Source organism: Ranitomeya variabilis, chromosome 7 (genome assembly GCF_051348905.1).
Source record: "Ranitomeya variabilis isolate aRanVar5 chromosome 7, aRanVar5.hap1, whole genome shotgun sequence".
In the NCBI taxonomy this organism is placed as follows: Eukaryota; Metazoa; Chordata; class Amphibia; order Anura; family Dendrobatidae; genus Ranitomeya; species Ranitomeya variabilis.
This window is the reverse complement of record NC_135238.1, coordinates 16,197,653-16,219,813: the sequence shown is the minus strand read 5'-3', so window position 1 is coordinate 16,219,813 and position 22,161 is coordinate 16,197,653. Positions and strand designations below refer to the sequence as shown.

General features: G+C 46.4%; 1 protein-coding gene across 3 annotated transcripts; it reads right to left on the bottom strand.

Moving 5' to 3' along the window:
- Positions 1 to 298: 298 nt before the first annotated feature.
- On the bottom strand, positions 299 to 13,410 carry MSS51 (MSS51 mitochondrial translational activator). Of its 3 annotated transcripts, none has more exons than XM_077274217.1 (7): positions 13,111 to 13,410; positions 6,364 to 6,562; positions 6,097 to 6,252; positions 5,674 to 5,798; positions 3,656 to 4,219; positions 784 to 877; positions 299 to 701 (listed from the first exon to the last, which is right to left on the bottom strand). In XM_077274217.1, exons 2-7 carry the CDS (start codon positions 6,540 to 6,542, stop codon positions 488 to 490), a joined length of 1,332 nt encoding a protein of 443 aa, XP_077130332.1. In that variant the 5' UTR covers positions 6,543 to 6,562; positions 13,111 to 13,410; the 3' UTR covers positions 299 to 487. The 3 variants fall into 3 exon arrangements, with proteins under 3 accessions (XP_077130332.1, XP_077130333.1, XP_077130334.1); XM_077274218.1 differs by lacking the exon at positions 13,111 to 13,410 and adding an exon at positions 12,922 to 13,066; XM_077274219.1 differs by lacking the exon at positions 13,111 to 13,410 and adding an exon at positions 11,850 to 12,098.
- Between the last annotated feature and the right edge of the window lie 8,751 nt (positions 13,411 to 22,161).

Here is a 22,161-nt window from a genome sequence, read left to right as displayed (position 1 = left end):
TATGTAAGAATATAACTACTATAATACTGCTTGACTACTAGTCAGATCCAGCATAGTAAAGTAAGTGACTTAGTCGCCAGAGAGCGGTGTGGACACGGTGCTGATTGCGGTGAATATTCCGGATGTGCCGCCAGTACTGATGTTACTGATGACGTCACCGCTCTCATCTCTGCGCTGATGGAATGAATCCTAGTACCTGACTCCATCTAGTGGTCATTTCTGGAACCTCATGAAATCCAAGACATATTGTGAAGATATTATATTATTATTTATTATTATTATATAATATAATGTTACAGACACGATGTTGTGTAATTTATTGGAACAAATATTAGTGTCCAGGAACATTAGGTTAGGGGTCGTCACTACGGGGAAGGTGGGCCACATGATAGTTCCCTGGGATGGGCACAGACAGTTTGGGGCCATTGTGCCCTTAGTGGGGTCCGGGATGCTGAGCTATGAGGGGCGGTTTGTGTCTCTCCCTAAGTCAGTCCAAGTCCAGCTCTCCCATGCCGGTACCAGAACTAAACCACGTTGCCCCCTTGAACAGCAGGTAGCAGGCGTTGCTGCTCACGGGGGGCTTGTTGGGGTCCGACTGAACCTGCTCCGGCTTCTGGGAAGTGAATGGAAACGGGCCGGAATCCAGAATCCGGGCATCCAGCTCCGCCAGAAACTGCAGGGAATACTTCAGCTCCTGCTCGCTGCAAGGGAAGGAGACGGAGGTTGTCAGGGCATGCTGGGAGTTGTAGTGCTAGCGGCTGCGGGGGAGACGGCAGCACTTACTTGTACATGGTGAACAGTGTGGGGATGTTGTAGTCGCGCAGGAGCAGCAGAGTTGGGAGCCAGCCCTCGGCCAGACCCTGCGAGGCGTGGAATCCTGCCAATAGAGTTAAGAGGGGTAACCGAGTCGTCCACCTTCGGGGAGGATTTTGATTTTTGTTTTTTTACATAAATACATATACTTGGGGATAAAAAAAATGTTGTAATTGGGTTTCATTAAAAAAAAAAATGACGCTATGTGCCTTCTTTAGCAGAATGAGTTAACTGAGAATCCAACAGTGAGCTCTTTAGTAAAGTCTGGGAGGAAAGATTGAAAAAGTGACCTGGCTTGAGAAAGGGCAGTGGTTAGTGGAGGGTATGCCCAAAAACTGTCCCAAAGGGGCCAAAAAGATGAGGTGGTGGAAGGGGTACAGCCTGTACATGACACTATTGTGAGAAGCCAGAGAGTATTTTCTAAACATTTTGGGGTACTGAGGTTTCGCCCTTCTAGGCTGCTTCATGGGCACACAGTGAATTCAGGTTGTATCCATGGCAACCACAGAATTCAGAGTTTATCATTTCAAACTGCTACTAACTGACGTTTGACTGTTAGGTTGCCACGGGCAACAGTAATATTTCTTTGTAACATTTGATGGATGTGTTGTTGCTCATAGCAACCAGTCCAGTACAATCTGATTGGCTCCTGCTGTTTTTTTTTCGGGACCCAATATCCTAAAATGAATGTGGGAGATATCATCCCGCCGGAGACCCCCGAGTGTGAGATTCCTGGTCTCTTATATATAGCGCTGACAGCTCGCTGGTAATCTCTTGGAGATTAGTGGAGATTTTAGATGTGACGGAGCCGCGTCACAATAACTGGGCACTGCCATTACATCACACCAGTCGAGAGGACACATGAGGTCTGGTGTGAAAACTGAGGAACTTGGCTAAGAGATCATTGTGAGGCAGATACAAAGCGACAAATCCCCTGCATATACAGGAACACTAACGCGGTCATACCTGCAACCACCACTAGGGGGGATAGGACTCAATGATCACAATATACAGTGAGCTCCCCTTAGTGGTGGCTGCAGGCAGGTGAAGGTTTGGCTTGTGACCCCACTATAGTCGTGTCCTGGGGAAAAATGGGCTGTGTAGAGACCCTACATGATTGGCAGATCTCTGCCATGAACATAGCTTTGATGGAGAGGGAATGGTTCTCATTATAGAGACCAAGCTAAGGTACAGTATATGTTATGCACATGTGTCTTGGTATTAAGACACTTAGTGCTTCTCTGTCCTATTTACCTGTTTCTGGTCTCCTGTCCACCTGCGGCTTCCAGGACCTTTGCTACCTGTTCCCAGTCTCCTGCCACATGTGGCTTCCAGGACATCTTCTATCCAACTGCGAGGTCCACGACCTTGGCAACCTACTCCCGGTCTCCTGTCTGCCTGCGGCTTCCAGGAAGTCTCCTGTCCACCTGTGGCTTCCAGGACCTCGGCTACCTATTCCCAGTCTCCTGACCATCTATGGATTCCAGGACATTTCCTTTCCACCTGCAGCTTCCAGGACTTGGCTACCTATTCCCAGTCTCCTCTCTGCCTGCGGCTTCCAAGATGTCTCCTGTTCACCTGCGGCTTCCAGGACATCTCCTTTCCACCTGCTGCTTCAAGAACCTTGGCTACCTATTCCCAGTCTCCTGTCCACCTGCAACTTCCAGGACATCTCCTGTCTACCTGCGACTTCCAGGACCTCGGCAACCTGTTCCTGGTCTCCTGTCCACCTGCGGTTTCCAGGATTTCGGCTAACTACTCTCCATCTCCTGCCTGCGTGCAGCTTCCAGGAAGTCTCCTGTCCAACTGCGGCTTCCAGGACCTCAGCTACCTATTCCCAGTCTCCTGTCCCCCTGCGGCTTCTAGGATGTCTCCTGTCCACTTGCGGCTTTCAGGACGTATCCTGTCCACCTGCGGCTTCCAGGACCTCGGCAACCTGTTCCTGGTCTCCTGCTCACATGCGGTTTCCAGGATTTCGGCTAACTACTCTCAAATCTCCTGCCTGCATATTCCAGGACATCTCCTTTCCACCTGCTGCTTCAAAAACCTTGGCTACCTATTCCCATTCTCTTGTCCACCTGCGACTTCCAGGACATCTCCTGTCTACCTGCGACTTCCAGGACCTCGGCAACCTGTTCCTGGTCTCCTGCCCACCTGCGGTTTCCAGGATTTCGGCTAACTACTCTCCATCTCCTGCCTGCGTGCAGCTTCCAGGAAGTCTCCTGTCCAACTGCGGCTTCCAGGACCTCAGCTACATATTCCCAGTCTCCTGTCCCCCTGCGGCTTCTAGGATGTCTCCTGTCCACTTGTGGCTTTCAGGACGTATCCTGTCCACCTGCGGCTTCCAGGACCTTAGCTCCTTATTCCCAGTCTCCTGCCCATCTTTGTGTGAGCAAAGTGACGGGTTCTCTTTAAGCAGCCCCTATGATTTTGTGCTGGATTTCTTTCACATATCTACTCTTGAGCTCTCCTCAGCTGTCCCCGGATGTCTCGTTTATGCAAACCGCAAAGCCATCCAGGATTTTTGTGGCTGCCCGCCCGGATGAGGCTACCGTTCCTGGCAGGCAGAGGCTGGATCAAGAAGCTGTACTTAAGCTTCACAGCTACAGGTCTACAAGGACTGTAAATTCGTAGGATTCTCTACAGTCCGAGCTCAGGCTGGTAACCTGGCACCTCCTTGTGATGTTAGCCCTGCAAGGGTCCCGATGATTCCTGTTTGAACTTATGGCTCACACATATGAGTTCTTCAGAATACCAAGTATGGCAAACGAAAAAAATAGCTTTGTTTGTGAGGGATCGAGTATCGAGGTGGCAGATGGCCAACGCCTGATGTCACACATACCTGGATGGAATCCCACCACCAGATCGGGCCTGGCCGCTCTTGCATTTTCCACCAGTGTTTCCCAGAAGACGTGATATAAGCTCTTGTACCCGCTCACGTACACTTTACCCCGTGGTCCATATGCTGTCAGTGGAGGCCTCATCACTGGACCCTCCACCACTTCTGGCCCAATCATGACGACTTCCAGACCCTGGTTTCTGGGAAACATCTTAGCGAGCTCATCGTAGTCTGTTGCTCTGATATTTAAGGTTTCTATGTGAGAAGCCCCCACTATGTGGACAGTGACCGGCCCACTGTAAGGGTCAATACAGAAGGTATTAATAGCAAAACCTATTGTCACTGGCCTGGTGAAGAAATCTGTGGTCAAGCGTTTGACGGAGTCCCGGAGTTCCCTGGTTTCTGGCTTTGGCTTTCCTGCATTGGACCATAAGATTCCCATATAGCGTCCAGCCATAATGGCGTCCAGTTTTTCCTCCAAATTTTCTTGCATTGCAAACCAGTCATCCCAAGACTTTATATTCGTGAAGCATTTAGTCCAAGGAGAAGTGGGAAAAGGGATGTCACCTGTGGGAAATGTACAGTAGTTGTCAGTGGTATCCAGCATTAAGGCTAGGTTGTCATAAGGACATTGTAGACCGGTGGTTTCCATCCCGAAGACCATGTTATAGCAAAAACCATGTAGACCCGAGGTCTCCAACCTTACAGTAAGACCATGTTATAACGAGGACATTGTAGATCAGAAGTCTCCATACTGAAGACAATTTTGTCACGAGGACATCATAAAGCGGTGGTCTCCATCTTGAAGACTATGCTATAATAAGGGCATTGTAAACTGGTGGTCTCCATCCTAAAAGCTATATTGTAATAAGGGCATTGTAAACTAGTGCTCTCCATCCTGAAGACTATGCTATAATAAGGGCATTGTAAACCGGTGGTCTCCATCCTGAAGACTATGCTATAATAAGGGCATTGTAAACCGGTGGTCTCCATCCTGAAGACTATGCTATAATAAAGGCATTGTAAACCGGTGGTCTCCATCCTGAAGACTATGTTGTAATAAGGGCATTGTAAACCGGTGGTCTCCATCCTGAAGACTATGTTGTAATAAAGGCATTGTAAACCAGTGCTCTCCATCCTGAAGACTATGCTATAACAAGGGCATTGAAAACCGGTGGTCTCCATCCTGAAGACTATGCCATTAAAAGGACATTGTAGATCAACGGTCACCAATCTGTAGCATCTCAGCAAGTGGCCAAATAAAATATACTGAGAGTAGCACTGACCGAAATGCTGGGCAGCCACAAGATGGAGAAAACTAGACTACAAGTTCCCCTTGACAACATAGTCTTCATGCTGGAGACCACTAGTCTACAATGTCCTCATGACAACAAAGTTTTCAGGATGTGGACCATTGGTCTACGATGTCCTAATGACTAGTCTTCTCGTTGTGGACCATTGGTCTACGATGTCCTAATGACTACATAGTCTTCAGGTTGTGACCATTGGTCTACGATGTCCTAATGACTACATAGTCTTCAGGTTGTGGACCATTGGTCTACGACAGTGTTTCCCAAACTCCAGTCCTCCCGGACCCCAACAGGTCATGATTTCAGGATTTCCTTAGTATTGTACAGGTGATGGAAGTATCAGGAATTCTCCAACTTGTGCAGCCTATGGAAATCCTAAAAATATGACCTGTTGAGGGCCGCGAGAACTGGAGTTTGGGAAATACTGGTCTACAATGTCCTAATGACTACATAGTCTTCAGGTTGTGGACCATTGGTCTACAATGTCCTAATCACTACATAGTCTTCAGGCTGGAGACCACTGGTCGATGAGGTCCTTGTGACAACATAGTCTTCAGGCTGGAGACCACTGGTCAATGAGGTCTTTGTGATAACATATTCTTCCGATTGTGGATAACTGACCTCCAACATGCTTGTGACAACATGTAGGACAATAAATCTAGTTCAAAAGTACAAAAAGCACTTTGTTCTGAACTTTCATTCTTTGATTACCTGTAAATATCAGCCACTCCACGAGCCTGTCGATGGCGGCCACCTTCAGCTTCCTGCAGAACTTCTTATGTATCGGCCAGTTTTCCCTCTGACACTCTGAAGAACAGTAGTAAACGTTCTGGCACCTAGGAGGAGGCAAATAATAAGCGGTTTCTGGAAAGTAGATTTTATGGGTTCTTCAGATGCTTCCGAGATATTCCAGGTGGCCAAGATTTTGAGTGTGAAGACTTCTCCATCATGGGATATGTGTGATCAGACGATGGATGTGGATCTGTTTAGATGGTCTTCATGGACCAGTGTGACACCTTGTGTATATGTGCCTAAGGTGGTCATCGCTACTGGAAGTCCTGTTTTTGTGTCAGGGTCTACTGATTAAGGTGTGACTGGAGCTGTTCTGGTGGAGCGGAGATAAAAGTTACCTACCTCTTACAGCGTCTCATGGTTCGTGGATCGGGAAGTCGAGACGGCAGCTTCTTGCACTGCGCACAGAACTTGTAGGTATCTTCCATCTTCTGAAACATCTCGGCATACGTCCGAATGCCAAAGTTTATGGCGAGACTGTTGCCCTCAACAGCAGACCTGGCCAGAGGAAAAAGGAGAGATGACCTCTAACAGCCAGGAGAGGAAATGCTTGCGCTAGACGTGACCATAAAGACGGCGGCGGGTGGGAGACGGAGGACGCATTGGCACCTGTACTCATTCACGCTCTTCATGTTCAGCTTCTGCAGGATGACGTTGGACAGACCCGGGACGTTGCTGTCCATGGCCATGAACCCAATGGAGTCGGTGTAGTAGCTGCTGGCTGCCACAGAGGGCGCCACACTCTTCTTGGAGGATTTCGTCTTAAATGAGACTTTCTTCTGAGACATCTTGACCAAGTGATGGACGACTGTCAGGAAGAAAGAAGAAGCTGACGAATTCCCTACACAGAGCAACTAGACCTAGAGATTATAAGGACACCTTCCTCTTATATGCAGATTATCAGGACAGCTAACTATTATACAGAGATTATAAGGACATCTGACTATTATACAGGGATTATAAGGACACCCACCTCTTATACAGAGATTATAAAGGCACTTACCTCTTATATAGAGATTATAAAGATACCCACCTCTTATACATAGATTATTTTGGCATTCACCTCATATACAGAGATTATAAATGCACCCGCCTCTTATACAGAGATTATAAGGGCACCCACCTCCTATACAGAGATTATAAGGACACCTTCCTCTTATATACAGAGATTATCAGGACAGCTAACTATTATACAGGGATTATAAGGACACCCACCTCTTATACAGAGATTAAAAGGGCACCCACCTCTTATATAGAGACTATAAGGGCACCCACCTCTTATACATAGATTATAAGTGTATCCACCTCTTATGTGCAGACAATACCAGTATCTACCTCCTCCATATTGTTCATACCCCCCCTTCCCCACCTGATCCTAGAGTTGGATTCTTGCGATGTGATTGGCTGCAGCCCCAGACACACGGGCTGTCATTGATCAGCCGACACTCATCACTGTCACTCAGCCGCCACCGGACACGTCTGTCTATAATTAACCGCTTCCCGCACAGTCCAGGAATCCCCAGAGGAGGTGACAGACGGGATCGGAGACTCTAATATAGGGGTCACCCCCGAGAGCGACCTTTATACTTCTGTCTCATTGTCACCTTCATCCCAGCACAACTCACTAATCCTAAAATATACAAGGCGGCCCCCACTGCTAATACACAGTAACCCAGGACGGCACCTGTCAGACAGTCTCCTAATGTGCAGAAATCAGAGCAGGAATCCTCCCAATACACAGATACAGGAACATAGATCTCCTCCTAATACACAGATACAGGAACATAGATCTCCTCCTAATACACAGATACAGGAACATAGATCTCCTAATACACAGATACAGGGACACCGATCTCCTCCTAATACACAGATACAGGGACACCGATCTCCTCCTAATACACAGATACAGGAACATACATCTCCTCCTAATACACAGATACAGGAACATACATCTCCTCCTAATACACAGATACAGGAACATAGATCTCCTCCTAATACACAGATACAGGAACATAGATCTCCTCCTAATACACAGATACAGGAACATAGATCTCCTCCTAATACACAGATACAGGAACATACATCTCCTCCTAATACACAGATACAGGAACATAGATCTCCTCCTAATACACAGATACAGGAACATAGATCTCCTCCTAATACACAGATACAGGAACATAGATCTCCTCCTAATACACAGATACAGGAACATAGATCTCCTCCTAATACACAGATACAGGGACACCGATCTCCTCCTGATACACAGATACAGGGACACTGATCTCCTCCTGATACACAGATACAGGGACACCGATCTCCTCCTAATACACAGATACAGGAACATAGATCTCCTCCTAATACACAGATACAGGAACATAGATCTCCTCCTAATACACAGATACAGGAACATAGATCTCCTCCCAATACACAGATACAGGAACATAGATCTCCTCCCAATACACAGATACAGGGACACCGATCTCCTCCTAATACACAGATACAGGGACACCGATCTCCTCCTAATACACAGATACAGGGACACCGATCTCCTCCTAATACACAGATACAGGGACACCGATCTCCTCCTAATACACAGATACAGGGACACCGATCTCCTCCTAATACACAGATACAGGGACACCGATCTCCTCCTGATACACAGATACAGGGACACCGATCTCCTCCTAATACACAGATACAGGGACACCGATCTCCTCCTAATACACAGATACAGGAACATAGATCTCCTCCTAATACACAGATACAGGGACACAGATCTCCTAATACACAGATACAGGGACACCGATCTCCTCCTAATACACAGATACAGGGACACCGATCTCCTCCTAATACACAGATACAGGAACATAGATCTCCTCCTAATACACAGATACCGGGACACCGAACTCCTCCTAATACACAGATACAGGGACACCGATCTCCTCCTAATACACAGATACAGGGACACCGATCTCCTCCTAATACACAGATACCGGGACACCGATCTCCTCCTAATACACAGATACAGGGACACCGATCTCCTCCTGATACACAGATACAGGAACATAGATCTCCTCCTAATACACAGATACAGGGACACCGATCTCCTCCTAATACACAGATACAGGGATACCGATCTCCTCCTAATACACAGATACAGGGACACCGATCTCCTCCTAATACACAGATACAGGGACACCGATCTCCTCCTAATACACAGATACAGGGACACCGATCTCCTCCTAATACACAGATACAGGGACACCGATCTCCTCCTAATACACAGATACAGGGACACCGATCTCCTCCTAATACACAGATACAGGGACATCGATCTCCTCCTAATACACAGATACAGGGACACCGATCTCCTCCTAATACACAGATACAGGGACACCGATCTCCTCCTAATACACAGATACAGGGACACCGATCTCCTAATACACAGATACAGGGACACCGATCTCCTCCTAATACACAGATACAGGAACATAGATCTCCTCCTAATACACAGATACAGGGACACAGATCTCCTAATACACAGATACAGGGACACCGATCTCCTCCTAATACACAGATACAGGGACACCGATCTCCTCCTAATACACAGATACAGGAACATAGATCTCCTCCTAATACACAGATACCGGGACACCGAACTCCTCCTAATACACAGATACAGGGACACCGATCTCCTCCTAATACACAGATACAGGGACACCGATCTCCTCCTAATACACAGATACCGGGACACCGATCTCCTCCTAATACACAGATACAGGGACACCGATCTCCTCCTGATACACAGATACAGGAACATAGATCTCCTCCTAATACACAGATACAGGGACACCGATCTCCTCCTAATACACAGATACAGGGATACCGATCTCCTCCTAATACACAGATACAGGGACACCGATCTCCTCCTAATACACAGATACAGGGACACCGATCTCCTCCTAATACACAGATACAGGGACACCGATCTCCTCCTAATACACAGATACAGGGACACCGATCTCCTCCTAATACACAGATACAGGGACACCGATCTCCTCCTAATACACAGATACAGGGACATCGATCTCCTCCTAATACACAGATACAGGGACACCGATCTCCTCCTAATACACAGATACAGGGACACCGATCTCCTCCTAATACACAGATACAGGGACACCGATCTCCTAATACACAGATACAGGGACACTGATCTCCTCCTAATACACAGATACAGGGACACCGATCTCCTCCTAATACACAGATACAGGGACACCGATCTCCTAATACACAGATACAGGAACACTGATCTCCTCCTAATACACAGATACAGGGACACCGATCTCCTCCTAATACACAGATACAGGGACACCGATCTCCTAATACACAGATACCGGGACACCGATCTCCTCCTAATACACAGATTCAGGGACACCGATCTCCTCCCAATACACAGATACAGGGACACCGATCTCCTCCTAATACACAGATACAGGGACACCGATCTCCTAATACACAGATACAGGGACACCGATCTCCTCCTAATACACAGATACAGGGACACCGATCTCCTAATACACAGATACAGGGACACCGATCTCCTCCTAATACACAGATACAGGGACACCGATCTCCTCCTAATGCACAGATACAGGGACACCGATCTCCTCCTAATACACAGATACAGGGACACCGATCTCCTCCTAATACACAGATACAGGGACACCGATCTCCTCCTAATACACAGATACAGGGACACCGATCTCCTCCTAATACACAGATACAGGGACACCGATCTCCTCCTAATATACAGGGACACCGATCTCCTCCTAATACACAGATACAGGGACACTGATCTCCTCCTAATACACAGATACAGGGACATCGATCTCCTCCTAATACACAGATACAGGGACACCGATCTCCTCCTAATACACAGATACAGGGACACCGATCTCCTCCTAATACACAGATACAGGGACACCGATCTCCTCCTAATACACAGATACAGGGACACCGATCTCCTAATACACAGATACAGGGACACTGATCTCCTCCTAATACACAGATACAGGGACACCGATCTCCTCCTAATACACAGATACAGGGACACCGATCTCCTCCTAATACACAGATACAGGGACACCGATCTCCTAATACACAGATACCGGGACACCGATCTCCTCCTAATACACAGATTCAGGGACACCGATCTCCTCCCAATACACAGATACAGGGACACCGATCTCCTCCTAATACACAGATACAGGGACACCGATCTCCTAATACACAGATACAGGGACACCGATCTCCTAATACACAGATACAGGGACACCGATCTCCTCCTAATACACAGATACAGGGACACCGATCTCCTCCTAATACACAGATACAGGGACACCGATCTCCTCCTAATACACAGATACAGGGACACCGATCTCCTCCTAATACACAGATACAGGGACACCGATCTCCTCCTAATACACAGATACAGGGACACTGATCTCCTCCTAATACACAAATACAGGGACACCGATCTCCTCCTAATACACAGATACAGGGACACCGATCTCCTCCTAATACACAGATACAGGGACACCGATCTCCTCCTAATACACAGATACAGGGACACCGATCTCCTAATACACAGATACAGGGACACTGATCTCCTCCTAATACACAAATACAGGGACACCGATCTCCTCCTAATACACAGATACAGGGACACCGATCTCCTCCTAATACACAGATACAGGGACACTGATCTCCTCCTAATACACAAATACAGGGACACCGATCTCCTCCTAATACACAGATACAGGGACACCGATCTCCTCCTAATACACAGATACAGGGACACCGATCTCCTCCTAATACACAGATACAGGGACACCGATCTCCTCCTAATACACAGATACAGGGACACCGATCTCCTAATACACAGATACAGGGACACCGATCTCCTAATACACAGATACAGGGACATAGATCTCCTCCTAATACACAGATACAGGGACACCGATCTCCTCCTAATACACAGATACAGGGACACCGATCTCCTCCTAATACACAGATACAGGGACACTGATTACCTCCTTGTACTTAGATCCTGGGACACTGGGGGTCCGCACTAGCCTCTTTATAGTGACACATATGCCATTAGCTTGTTTCTATTGAGAATATTGGGGTCTCAGGTAACAAGCCTCTGACAGCAGTGATAACGGGGTGGGCTGCTCTGCGGACCCCCGTCATCCAGTCCTCGGGTTTCCTGGCGTTTATGTGCGTGTGACATCTCCATTTCATGGGCTAAATATATGTTTACATTCTGGCTCCATATTTAGGATCTGATCACAGACGATGAGGTCACCGGACCCCCACATAGGTGGTCTCTGGCTCTCCACAGTCCTGAATGCCCGGGATGGGGGGCTCCCAGCTGCTGCCCCTTATGTACAAGGGTGCAGGGATCTATAGAATCACTGACTAATCCCGGGGTAACGGCAGGAGCCTCCTAATTCACAGTGTGATAGGATTTCTGCTTTCTGTCAGTGAATGGGAACATTGTCAGCCATTGCCCCTCAGAGGCCGGAGCCCCTCAGACAGAAACAGAGAAAGACTGAGCGAGAGTGACAGAATGAGGGGAAGAAGGAAGGAAAGCGAGAGAAAGAAAGAGAAAGAAGAAAGAGAGAAAGAATGATGGAAAGAATGAAAGAGTCATAGATTAGACTCTGGTGGAGTGACAGAGGCTCATTCACTGCTCTGTACATGGCCGGCACCGAGGAAATACAAGGCTGCACTTATTTACATGGGAATTCTGCCGTTCTTCATTGTACTTTACAGTCCAGGGGCCCAAACTCTGTGATTATACCCACAAGTCTGGGTGATGCTGCTTTATCCCCCTTTTATCTGGTATTATAGACACAGAGAGAGATAGAGAGATAGATAATAGATAGATGATAGAGAGATAGATAGATAATAGATAGAAGATAGATAATAGAGAGATAATAGATAGATAGATAATAAATAGATAATAGATAATAGATAGAAGATAGATAATAGAGAGATAATAGATAATAGATAGATAATAGATAGATAATAGATAGATAGATGATAGATAGATAATAGATGGATCCTCGTTTGTGTCCCGCTCCCGGCTCTCGGGGTTACCTTCTCTCCGGTGGTCTGCTGAGTCTGATAGGGGTCTTGGGCTGGGGGTGCGGAGTCTCCAGTGATCTGCCCATCTCCCCCCATCCCGCACATCAGATCCTTCACAGCTGCCAACATATCTTCTGACCTGTCTCTCTATAAATATGTCATGTCTGCACACAGGTTGATAAATGTTAACCCTTCATTCACCTCCTACTATACCGGAATCCCCAGGACTCAGCGGCTTCACCCCGACATCAGCTCTACAATCCGACAATGTAGGAAATGCGGCATCTCACAATCAGCAGCCGAGAGAACCAGGAACCAGCCGGGTGTATCCAGAGTATCCAATCATCCAGCATCTGAGCACACGCTCATCTACTGTACCACGCTGAGATACCCAGCTCAGACACAGTATCACACAGGATAGGATTAGATACACGGCTCAGCAGTCAGTATCACACAGGAGAAGATTAGATACACAGCTCAGCAGTCAGTATCACACAGGAGAGGATTAGATACACGGCTCAGCAGACAGTATCACACAGGGGAGGATTAGATACACAGCTCAGCAGTCAGTATCACACAGGATAGGATTAGATACACGGCTCAGCAGTCAGTATCACACAGGAGAGGATTAGATACACGGCTCAGCAGTCAGTATCACACAGGAGAGGATTAGATACACAGCTCAGCAGCCAGTATCACACAGGAGAGGATTAGATACACGGCTCAGCAGTCAGTATCACACAGGAGAGGATTAGATACACAGCTCAGCAGTCAGTATCACACAGGAGAGGATTAGATACACGGCTCAGCAGACAGTATCACACAGGGGAGGATTAGATACACGGCTCAGCAGACAGTATCACACAGGAGAGGATTAGATACACGGCTCAGCAGTCAGTATCACACAGGATAGGATTAGATACACGGCTCAGCAGTCAGTATCACACAGGATAATATTAAATACACAACTCAGCAGTCAGTATCACACAGGATAGGATTAGATACACAGCTCAGCAGTCAGTATCACACAGGATAGGATTAGATACACGACTCAGCAGACAGTATCACACAGGAGAGGATTAGATACACAGCTCAGCAGTCAGTATCACACAGGATAGGATTAGATACACGGCTCAGCAGTCAGTATCACACAGGAGAGGATTAGAAACACGGCTCAGCAGTCAGTATCACACAGGAGAGGATTAGATACACGGCTCAGCAGACAGTATCACACAGGAGAGGATTAGATACACGGCTCAGCAGTCAGTATCACACAGGATAGGATTAGATACACGGCTCAGCAGTCAGTATCACACAGGATAAGATTAGATACACAACTCAGCAGTCAGTATCACACAGGATAGGATTAGATACACAGCTCAGCAGTCAGTATCACACAGGATAGGATTAGATACACGACTCAGCAGACAGTATCACACAGGATAGGATTAGATACACAGCTCAGCAGTCAGTATCACACAGGAGAGGATTAGATACACAGCTCAGCAGTCAGTATCACACAGGATAAGATTAGATACACAACTCAGCAGTCAGTATCACACAGGATAGGATTAGATACACGGCTCAGCAGTCAGTATCACACAGGATAGGATTAGATACACGGCTCAGCAGACAGTATCACACAGGGGAGGATTAGATACACAGCTCAGCAGTCAGTATCACACAGGATAGGATTAGATACACGGCTCAGCAGTCAGTATCACACAGGAGAGGATTAGATACACGGCTCAGCAGACAGTATCACACAGGGGAGGATTAGATACACGGCTCAGCAGTCAGTATCACACAGGATAGGATTAGATACACGGCTCAGCAGACAGTATCACACAGCATAGGATTAGATACACGGCTCAGCAGTCAGTATCACACAGGATAGGATTAGATACACGGCTCAGCAGACAGTATCACACAGGATAAGATTAGATACACAGCTCAGCAGTCAGTATCACACAGGATAGGATTAGATACACGGCTCAGCAGTCAGTATCACACAGGATAAGATTAGATACACGGCTCAGCAGTCAGTATCACACAGGATAGGATTAGATACACGGCTCCGCAGTCAGTATCACACAGGATAGGATTAGATACACGGCTCAGCAGACAGTATCACACAGGGGAGGATTAGATACACGGCTCAGCAGTCAGTATCACACAGGATAGGATTAGATACACGGCTCAGCAGACAGTATCACACAGGATAGGATTAGATACACGGCTCAGCAGTCAGTATCACACAGGATAGGATTAGATACACGGCTCAGCAGACAGTATCACACAGGATAAGATTAGATACACAGCTCAGCAGTCAGTATCACACAGGATAGGATTAGATACACGGCTCAGCAGACAGTATCACACAGGAGAGGATTAGAAACACGGCTCAGCAGTCAGTATCACACAGGAGAGGATTAGATACACGGCTCAGCAGACAGTATCACAGAGGAGAGGATTAGATACACGGCTCAGCAGTCAGTATCACACAGGAGAGGATTAGATACACGGCTCAGCAGACAGTATCACACAGGATAGGATTAGATACACGGCTCAGCAGACAGTATCACACAGGATAGGATTAGATACACGGCTCAGCAGTCAGTATCACACAGGATAGGATTAGATACACGGCTCAGCAGTCAGTATCACACAGGATAGGATTAGATACACGGCTCAGCAGACAGTATAACACAGGATAGGATTAGATACACGGCTCAGCAGACAGTATCACACAGGAGAGGATTAGATACACGGCTCAGCAGACAGTATCACACAGGATAGGATTAGATACACGGCTCAGCAGACAGTATCACACAGGATAGGATTAGATACAGCTCAGCAGTCAGTATCACACAGGATAGGATTAGATACAGGGCTCAGCAGACAGTATCACACAGGATAGGATTAGATACCCAGCTCAGCAGTCAGTATCACACAGGAGAGGATTAGATAAACAGCTCAGCAGTCAGTATCACACAGGATAGGATTAGATACACAGCTCAGCAGTCAGTATCACACAGGATAGGATTAGATACACGACTCAGCAGACAGTATCACACAGGATAGGATTAGATACACAGCTCAGCAGTCAGTATCACACAGGAGAGGATTAGATACACAGCTCAGCAGTCAGTATCACACAGGATAAGATTAGATACACAACTCAGCAGTCAGTATCACACAGGATAGGATTAGATACACGGCTCAGCAGTCAGTATCACACAGGATAGGATTAGATACACGGCTCAGCAGACAGTATCACACAGGGGAGGATTAGATACACAGCTCAGCAGTCAGTATCACACAGGATAGGATTAGATACACGGCTCAGCAGTCAGTATCACACAGGAGAGGATTAGATACACGGCTCAGCAGTCAGTATCACACAGGAGAGGATTAGATACAGCTCAGCAGACAGTATCACACAGGATAGGATTAGATACACGGCTCAGCAGTCAGTATCACACAGGATAGGATTAGATACACAGCTCAGCAGACAGTATCACACAGGATAGGATTAGATACACGGCTCAGCAGTCAGTATCACACAGGAGAGGATTAGATACACAGCTCAGCAGTCAGTATCACACAGGATAAGATTAGATACACAGCTCAGCAGTCAGTATCACACAGGAGAGGATTAGATACACGGCTCAGCAGTCAGTATCACACAGGATAAGATTAGATACACGGCTCAGCAGTCAGTATCACACAGGATAGGATTAGATACACGGCTCCGCAGTCAGTATCACACAGGATAGGATTAGATACACGGCTCAGCAGACAGTATCACACAGGGGAGGATTAGATACACGGCTCAGCAGTCAGTATCACACAGGATAGGATTAGATACACGGCTCAGCAGACAGTATCACACAGGATAGGATTAGATACACGGCTCAGCAGTCAGTATCACACAGGATAGGATTAGATACACGGCTCAGCAGACAGTATCACACAGGATAAGATTAGATACACAGCTCAGCAGTCAGTATCACACAGGATAGGATTAGATACACGGCTCAGCAGACAGTATCACACAGGAGAGGATTAGAAACACGGCTCAGCAGTCAGTATCACACAGGAGAGGATTAGATACACGGCTCAGCAGACAGTATCACAGAGGAGAGGATTAGATACACGGCTCAGCAGTCAGTATCACACAGGAGAGGATTAGATACACGGCTCAGCAGACAGTATCACACAGGATAGGATTAGATACACGGCTCAGCAGACAGTATCACACAGGAGAGGATTAGATACACGGCTCAGCAGTCAGTATCACACAGGATAGGATTAGATACACGGCTCAGCAGTCAGTATCACACAGGATAGGATTAGATACACGGCTCAGCAGACAGTATAACACAGGATAGGATTAGATACACGGCTCAGCAGACAGTATCACACAGGAGAGGATTAGATACACGGCTCAGCAGACAGTATCACACAGGATAGGATTAGATACACGGCTCAGCAGACAGTATCACACAGGATAGGATTAGATACAGCTCAGCAGTCAGTATCACACAGGATAGGATTAGATACAGGGCTCAGCAGACAGTATCACACAGGATAGGATTAGATACCCAGCTCAGCAGTCAGTATCACACAGGAGAGGATTAGATAAACAGCTCAGCAGTCAGTATCACACAGGATAGGATTAGATACACGGCTCAGCAGTCAGTATCACACAGGAGAGGATTAGATACACAGCTCAGCAGTCAGTATCACACAGGATAGGATTAGATACAGGGCTCAGCAGACAGTATCACACAGGATAGGATTAGATACACGACTCAGCAGTCAGTATCACACAGGATAGGATTAGATACACAGCTCAGCAGACAGTATCACACAGGATAGGATTAGATACACGGATCAGCAGACAGTATTACACAGGATAGGATTGGATACACGGCTCAGCAGTCAGTATCACACAGGAGAGGATTAGATACACAGCTCAGCAGACAGTATCACACAGGAGAGGATTAGATACACGGCTCAGCAGACAGTATCACACAGGATAGGATTGGATACACGGCTCAGCAGTCAGTATCACACAGGATAGGATTAGATACACAGCTCAGCAGACAGTATCACACAGGATAGGATTAGATACACGGATCAGCAGACAGTATTACACAGGATAGGATTGGATACACGGCTCAGCAGTCAGTATCACACAGGAGAGGATTAGATACACAGCTCAGCAGACAGTATCACACAGGATAGGATTAGATACACGGCTCAGCAGACAGTATCACACAGGATAGGATTGGATACACGGCTCAGCAGTCAGTATCACACAGGATAGGATTAGATACACAGCTCAGCAGACAGTATCACACAGGATAGGATTAGATACACGGATCAGCAGACAGTATTACACAGGATAGGATTAGATACACGGCTCAGCAGTCAGTATCACACAAGAGAGGATTAGATACACGGCTCAGCAGACAGTATCACACAAGAGAGGATTAGATACACGGCTCAGCAGACAGTATCACACAGGAGAGGATTAGATACACGGCTCAGCAGTCAGTATCACACAGGATAGGATTAGATACACGGCTCAGCAGACAGTATCACACAGGATAGGATTGGATACACGGCTCAGCAGTCAGTATCACACAGGATACGATTAGATACACGGCTCAGCAGACAGTATCACACAGGATAGGATTAGATACACAGCTCAGCAGACAGTATCACACAGGATAGGATTAGATACACGGATCAGCAGACAGTATTACACAGGATAGGATTGGATACACGGCTCAGCAGTCAGTATCACACAGGAGAGGATTAGATACACAGCTCAGCAGACAGTATCACACAGGATAGGATTGGATACACGGCTCAGCAGTCAGTATCACACAGGATAGGATTAGATACACGGCTCAGCAGACAGTATCACACAGGATAGGATTAGATACACGGCTCAGCAGACAGTATCACACAGGATAGGATTAGATACACGGCTCAGCAGACAGTATCACACAGGATAAGATTAGATACACGGCTCAGCAGGCAGTATCACACAGGATAGGATTAGATACACGGCTCAGCAGACAGTATCACACAGGATAGGATTAGATACACGGCTCAGCAGACAGTATCACACAGGATAGGATTAGATACACGGCTCAGCAGACAGTATCACACAGGATAGGATTAGATGCACGGCTCAGCAGACAGTATCACACAGGAGAAGATTAGATACAGCAGCAGATTATTAGAAGTACAGGGATTTTTCCTGATTTCTCCATCTCGCTGACATTTTTGCTCGGTTTTATTCTGCATTTCTCGCTATTTTCTTGCATTTCTCCGGGTTGTTTTCTTCGTGACACTGATCAGATCTCGAATTCTTCGCTTTTTTCCTTCACATTTTTCTGGAAAACAAGAAATAATAATAATATAGTGTTGCCATTAACCCCTCGGGGGCCGGCGGCGGTGGTCTCAGCGCTTTCTTTAGCTGCAGACATGGGATCTGTCCTCGCCTCCTCGTTACACCTGGTTTCCGCTATATTTAGCCTCCATATTGGCGCTCGGCGGCGGCTGACAGGAGGGTGCGATGGATTTAGGAACATTTTGATGAGAAAATCAATGAGGCGTTTGGTGAGGCAGCAGCGGACGGGAGGCGGTGATATGGGGAGATCATGCACCAGAAAACGGCGCCATTGGGTGCTGCTGATCTCATGGACAGTGAGCGCTCGCTAATCCGAAATCTGATAATCCGGAAGCAGCCAGAAAGCCCACCCTATACACTGTTACCTACTCACGGACGGCGTGACCCCATAACAAAGCAGCAAAAGCAATGAGAGTCTGTGCTGCCTCATCAATGTTCCAGTGAGACCCCATTATTATCAGAGACCCCATTATTATCATACTGCCCCCATTATTATCATACTGCCCCCATTATTATCAGAGACCCCCATTATTATCAGAGGCCCCATTATTATCATACTGCCCCCATTATTATCATACTGCCCCCATTATTATCAGAGACCCCCATTATTATCAGAGGCCCCATTATTATCAGAGACCCCCATTATTATCAGAGGCCCCATTATTATCAGAGACCCCCATTATTATCAGAGACCCCATTATTATCAGAGACCCCCATTATTATCAGAGACCCCATTATTATCAGAGACCCCCATTATTATCAGAGACCCCATTATTATCAGAGAGCCCCCATTATTATCAGAGACCCCATTATTATCAGAGAGCCCATTATTATCAGAGACCCCATTATTATCAGAGAGCCCATTATTATCAGAGACCCCATTATTATCAGAGACCCCATTATTATCAGAGAGCCCATTATTATCAGAGACCCCATTATTATCAGAGAGCCCATTATTATCAGAGACCCCATTATTATCAGAGACCCCATTATTATCAGAGGCCCCATTATTATCAGAGAGCCCATTATTATCAGAGACCCCATTATTATCAGAGAGCCCCATTATTATCAGAGAGCCCATTATTATCAGAGCCCGCATTATTATCAGAGAGCCCATTATTATCAGAGGCCCCATTATTATCAGAGACCCCCATTATTATCAGAGACCCCCATTATTATCAGAGACCCCATTATTATCAGAGACCCCCATTATTATCAGAGACCCCATTATTATCAGAGAGCCCCCATTATTATCAGAGACCCCATTATTATCAGAGAGCCCATTATTATCAGAGACCCCATTATTATCAGAGAGCCCATTATTATCAGAGACCCCATTATTATCAGAGACCCCATTATTATCAGAGAGCCCCATTATTATCAGAGAGCCCATTATTATCAGAGACCCCATTATTATCAGAGAGCCCATTATTATCAGAGACCCCATTATTATCAGAGACCCCATTATTATCAGAGGCCCCATTATTATCAGAGAGCCCATTATTATCAGAGACCCCATTATTATCAGAGAGCCCCATTATTATCAGAGAGCCCATTATTATCAGAGCCCCCATTATTATCAGAGAGCCCATTATTATCAGAGGCCCCATTATTATCAGAGACCCCCATTATTATCAGAGACCCCCATTATTATCAGAGACCCCATTATTATCAGAGACCCCCATTATTATCAGAGACCCCATTATTATCAGAGAGCCCCCATTATTATCAGAGACCCCATTATTATCAGAGAGCCCATTATTATCAGAGACCCCATTATTATCAGAGAGCCCATTATTATCAGAGACCCCATTATTATCAGAGAGCCCCATTATTATCAGAGAGCCCATTATTATCAGAGACCCCATTATTATCAGAGAGCCCATTATTATCAGAGACCCCATTATTATCAGAGACCCCATTATTATCAGAGGCCCCATTATTATCAGAGAGCCCATTATTATCAGAGACCCCATTATTATCAGAGAGCCCCATTATTATCAGAGAGCCCATTATTATCAGAGCCCCCATTATTATCAGAGAGCCCATTATTATCAGAGGCCCCATTATTATCAGAGACCCCCATTATTATCAGAGACCCCATTATTATCAGAGACCCCCATTATTATCAGAGACCCCATTATTATCAGAGACCCCATTATTATCAGAGAGCCCATTATTATCAGAGACCCCATTATTATCAGAGAGCCCATTATTATCAGAGACCCCATTATTATCAGAGACCCCATTATTATCAGAGAGCCCCATTATTATCAGAGAGCCCATTATTATCAGAGACCCCATTATTATCAGAGAGCCCATTATTATCAGAGACCCCATTATTATCAGAGACCCCATTATTATCAGAGACCCCATTATTATCAGAGAGCCCCATTATTATCAGAGAGCCCATTATTATCAGAGACCCCCATTATTATCAGAGGCCCCATTATTATCAGAGACCCCCATTATTATCAGAGACCCCATTATTATCAGAGACCCCCATTATTATCAGTGACCCCCATTATAATCAGACTGCCTCATTATTATCAGAGACCCCATTATTATCAGAGACCCCCATTATTATCAGAGACCCCATTATTATCAGAGACCCCATTATTATCAGAGAGCCCCATTATTATCAGAGACCCCCATTATTATCAGAGGCCCCATTATTATCAGAGACCCCCATTATTATCAGAGACCCCATTATTATCAGAGACCCCCATTATTATCAGAGGCCCATATGATCAGAAAGACCACACCTGAGTGTAACCCCAGACTAGACTACAAGCCCCAGAACGCTCCACCCTGAGCCC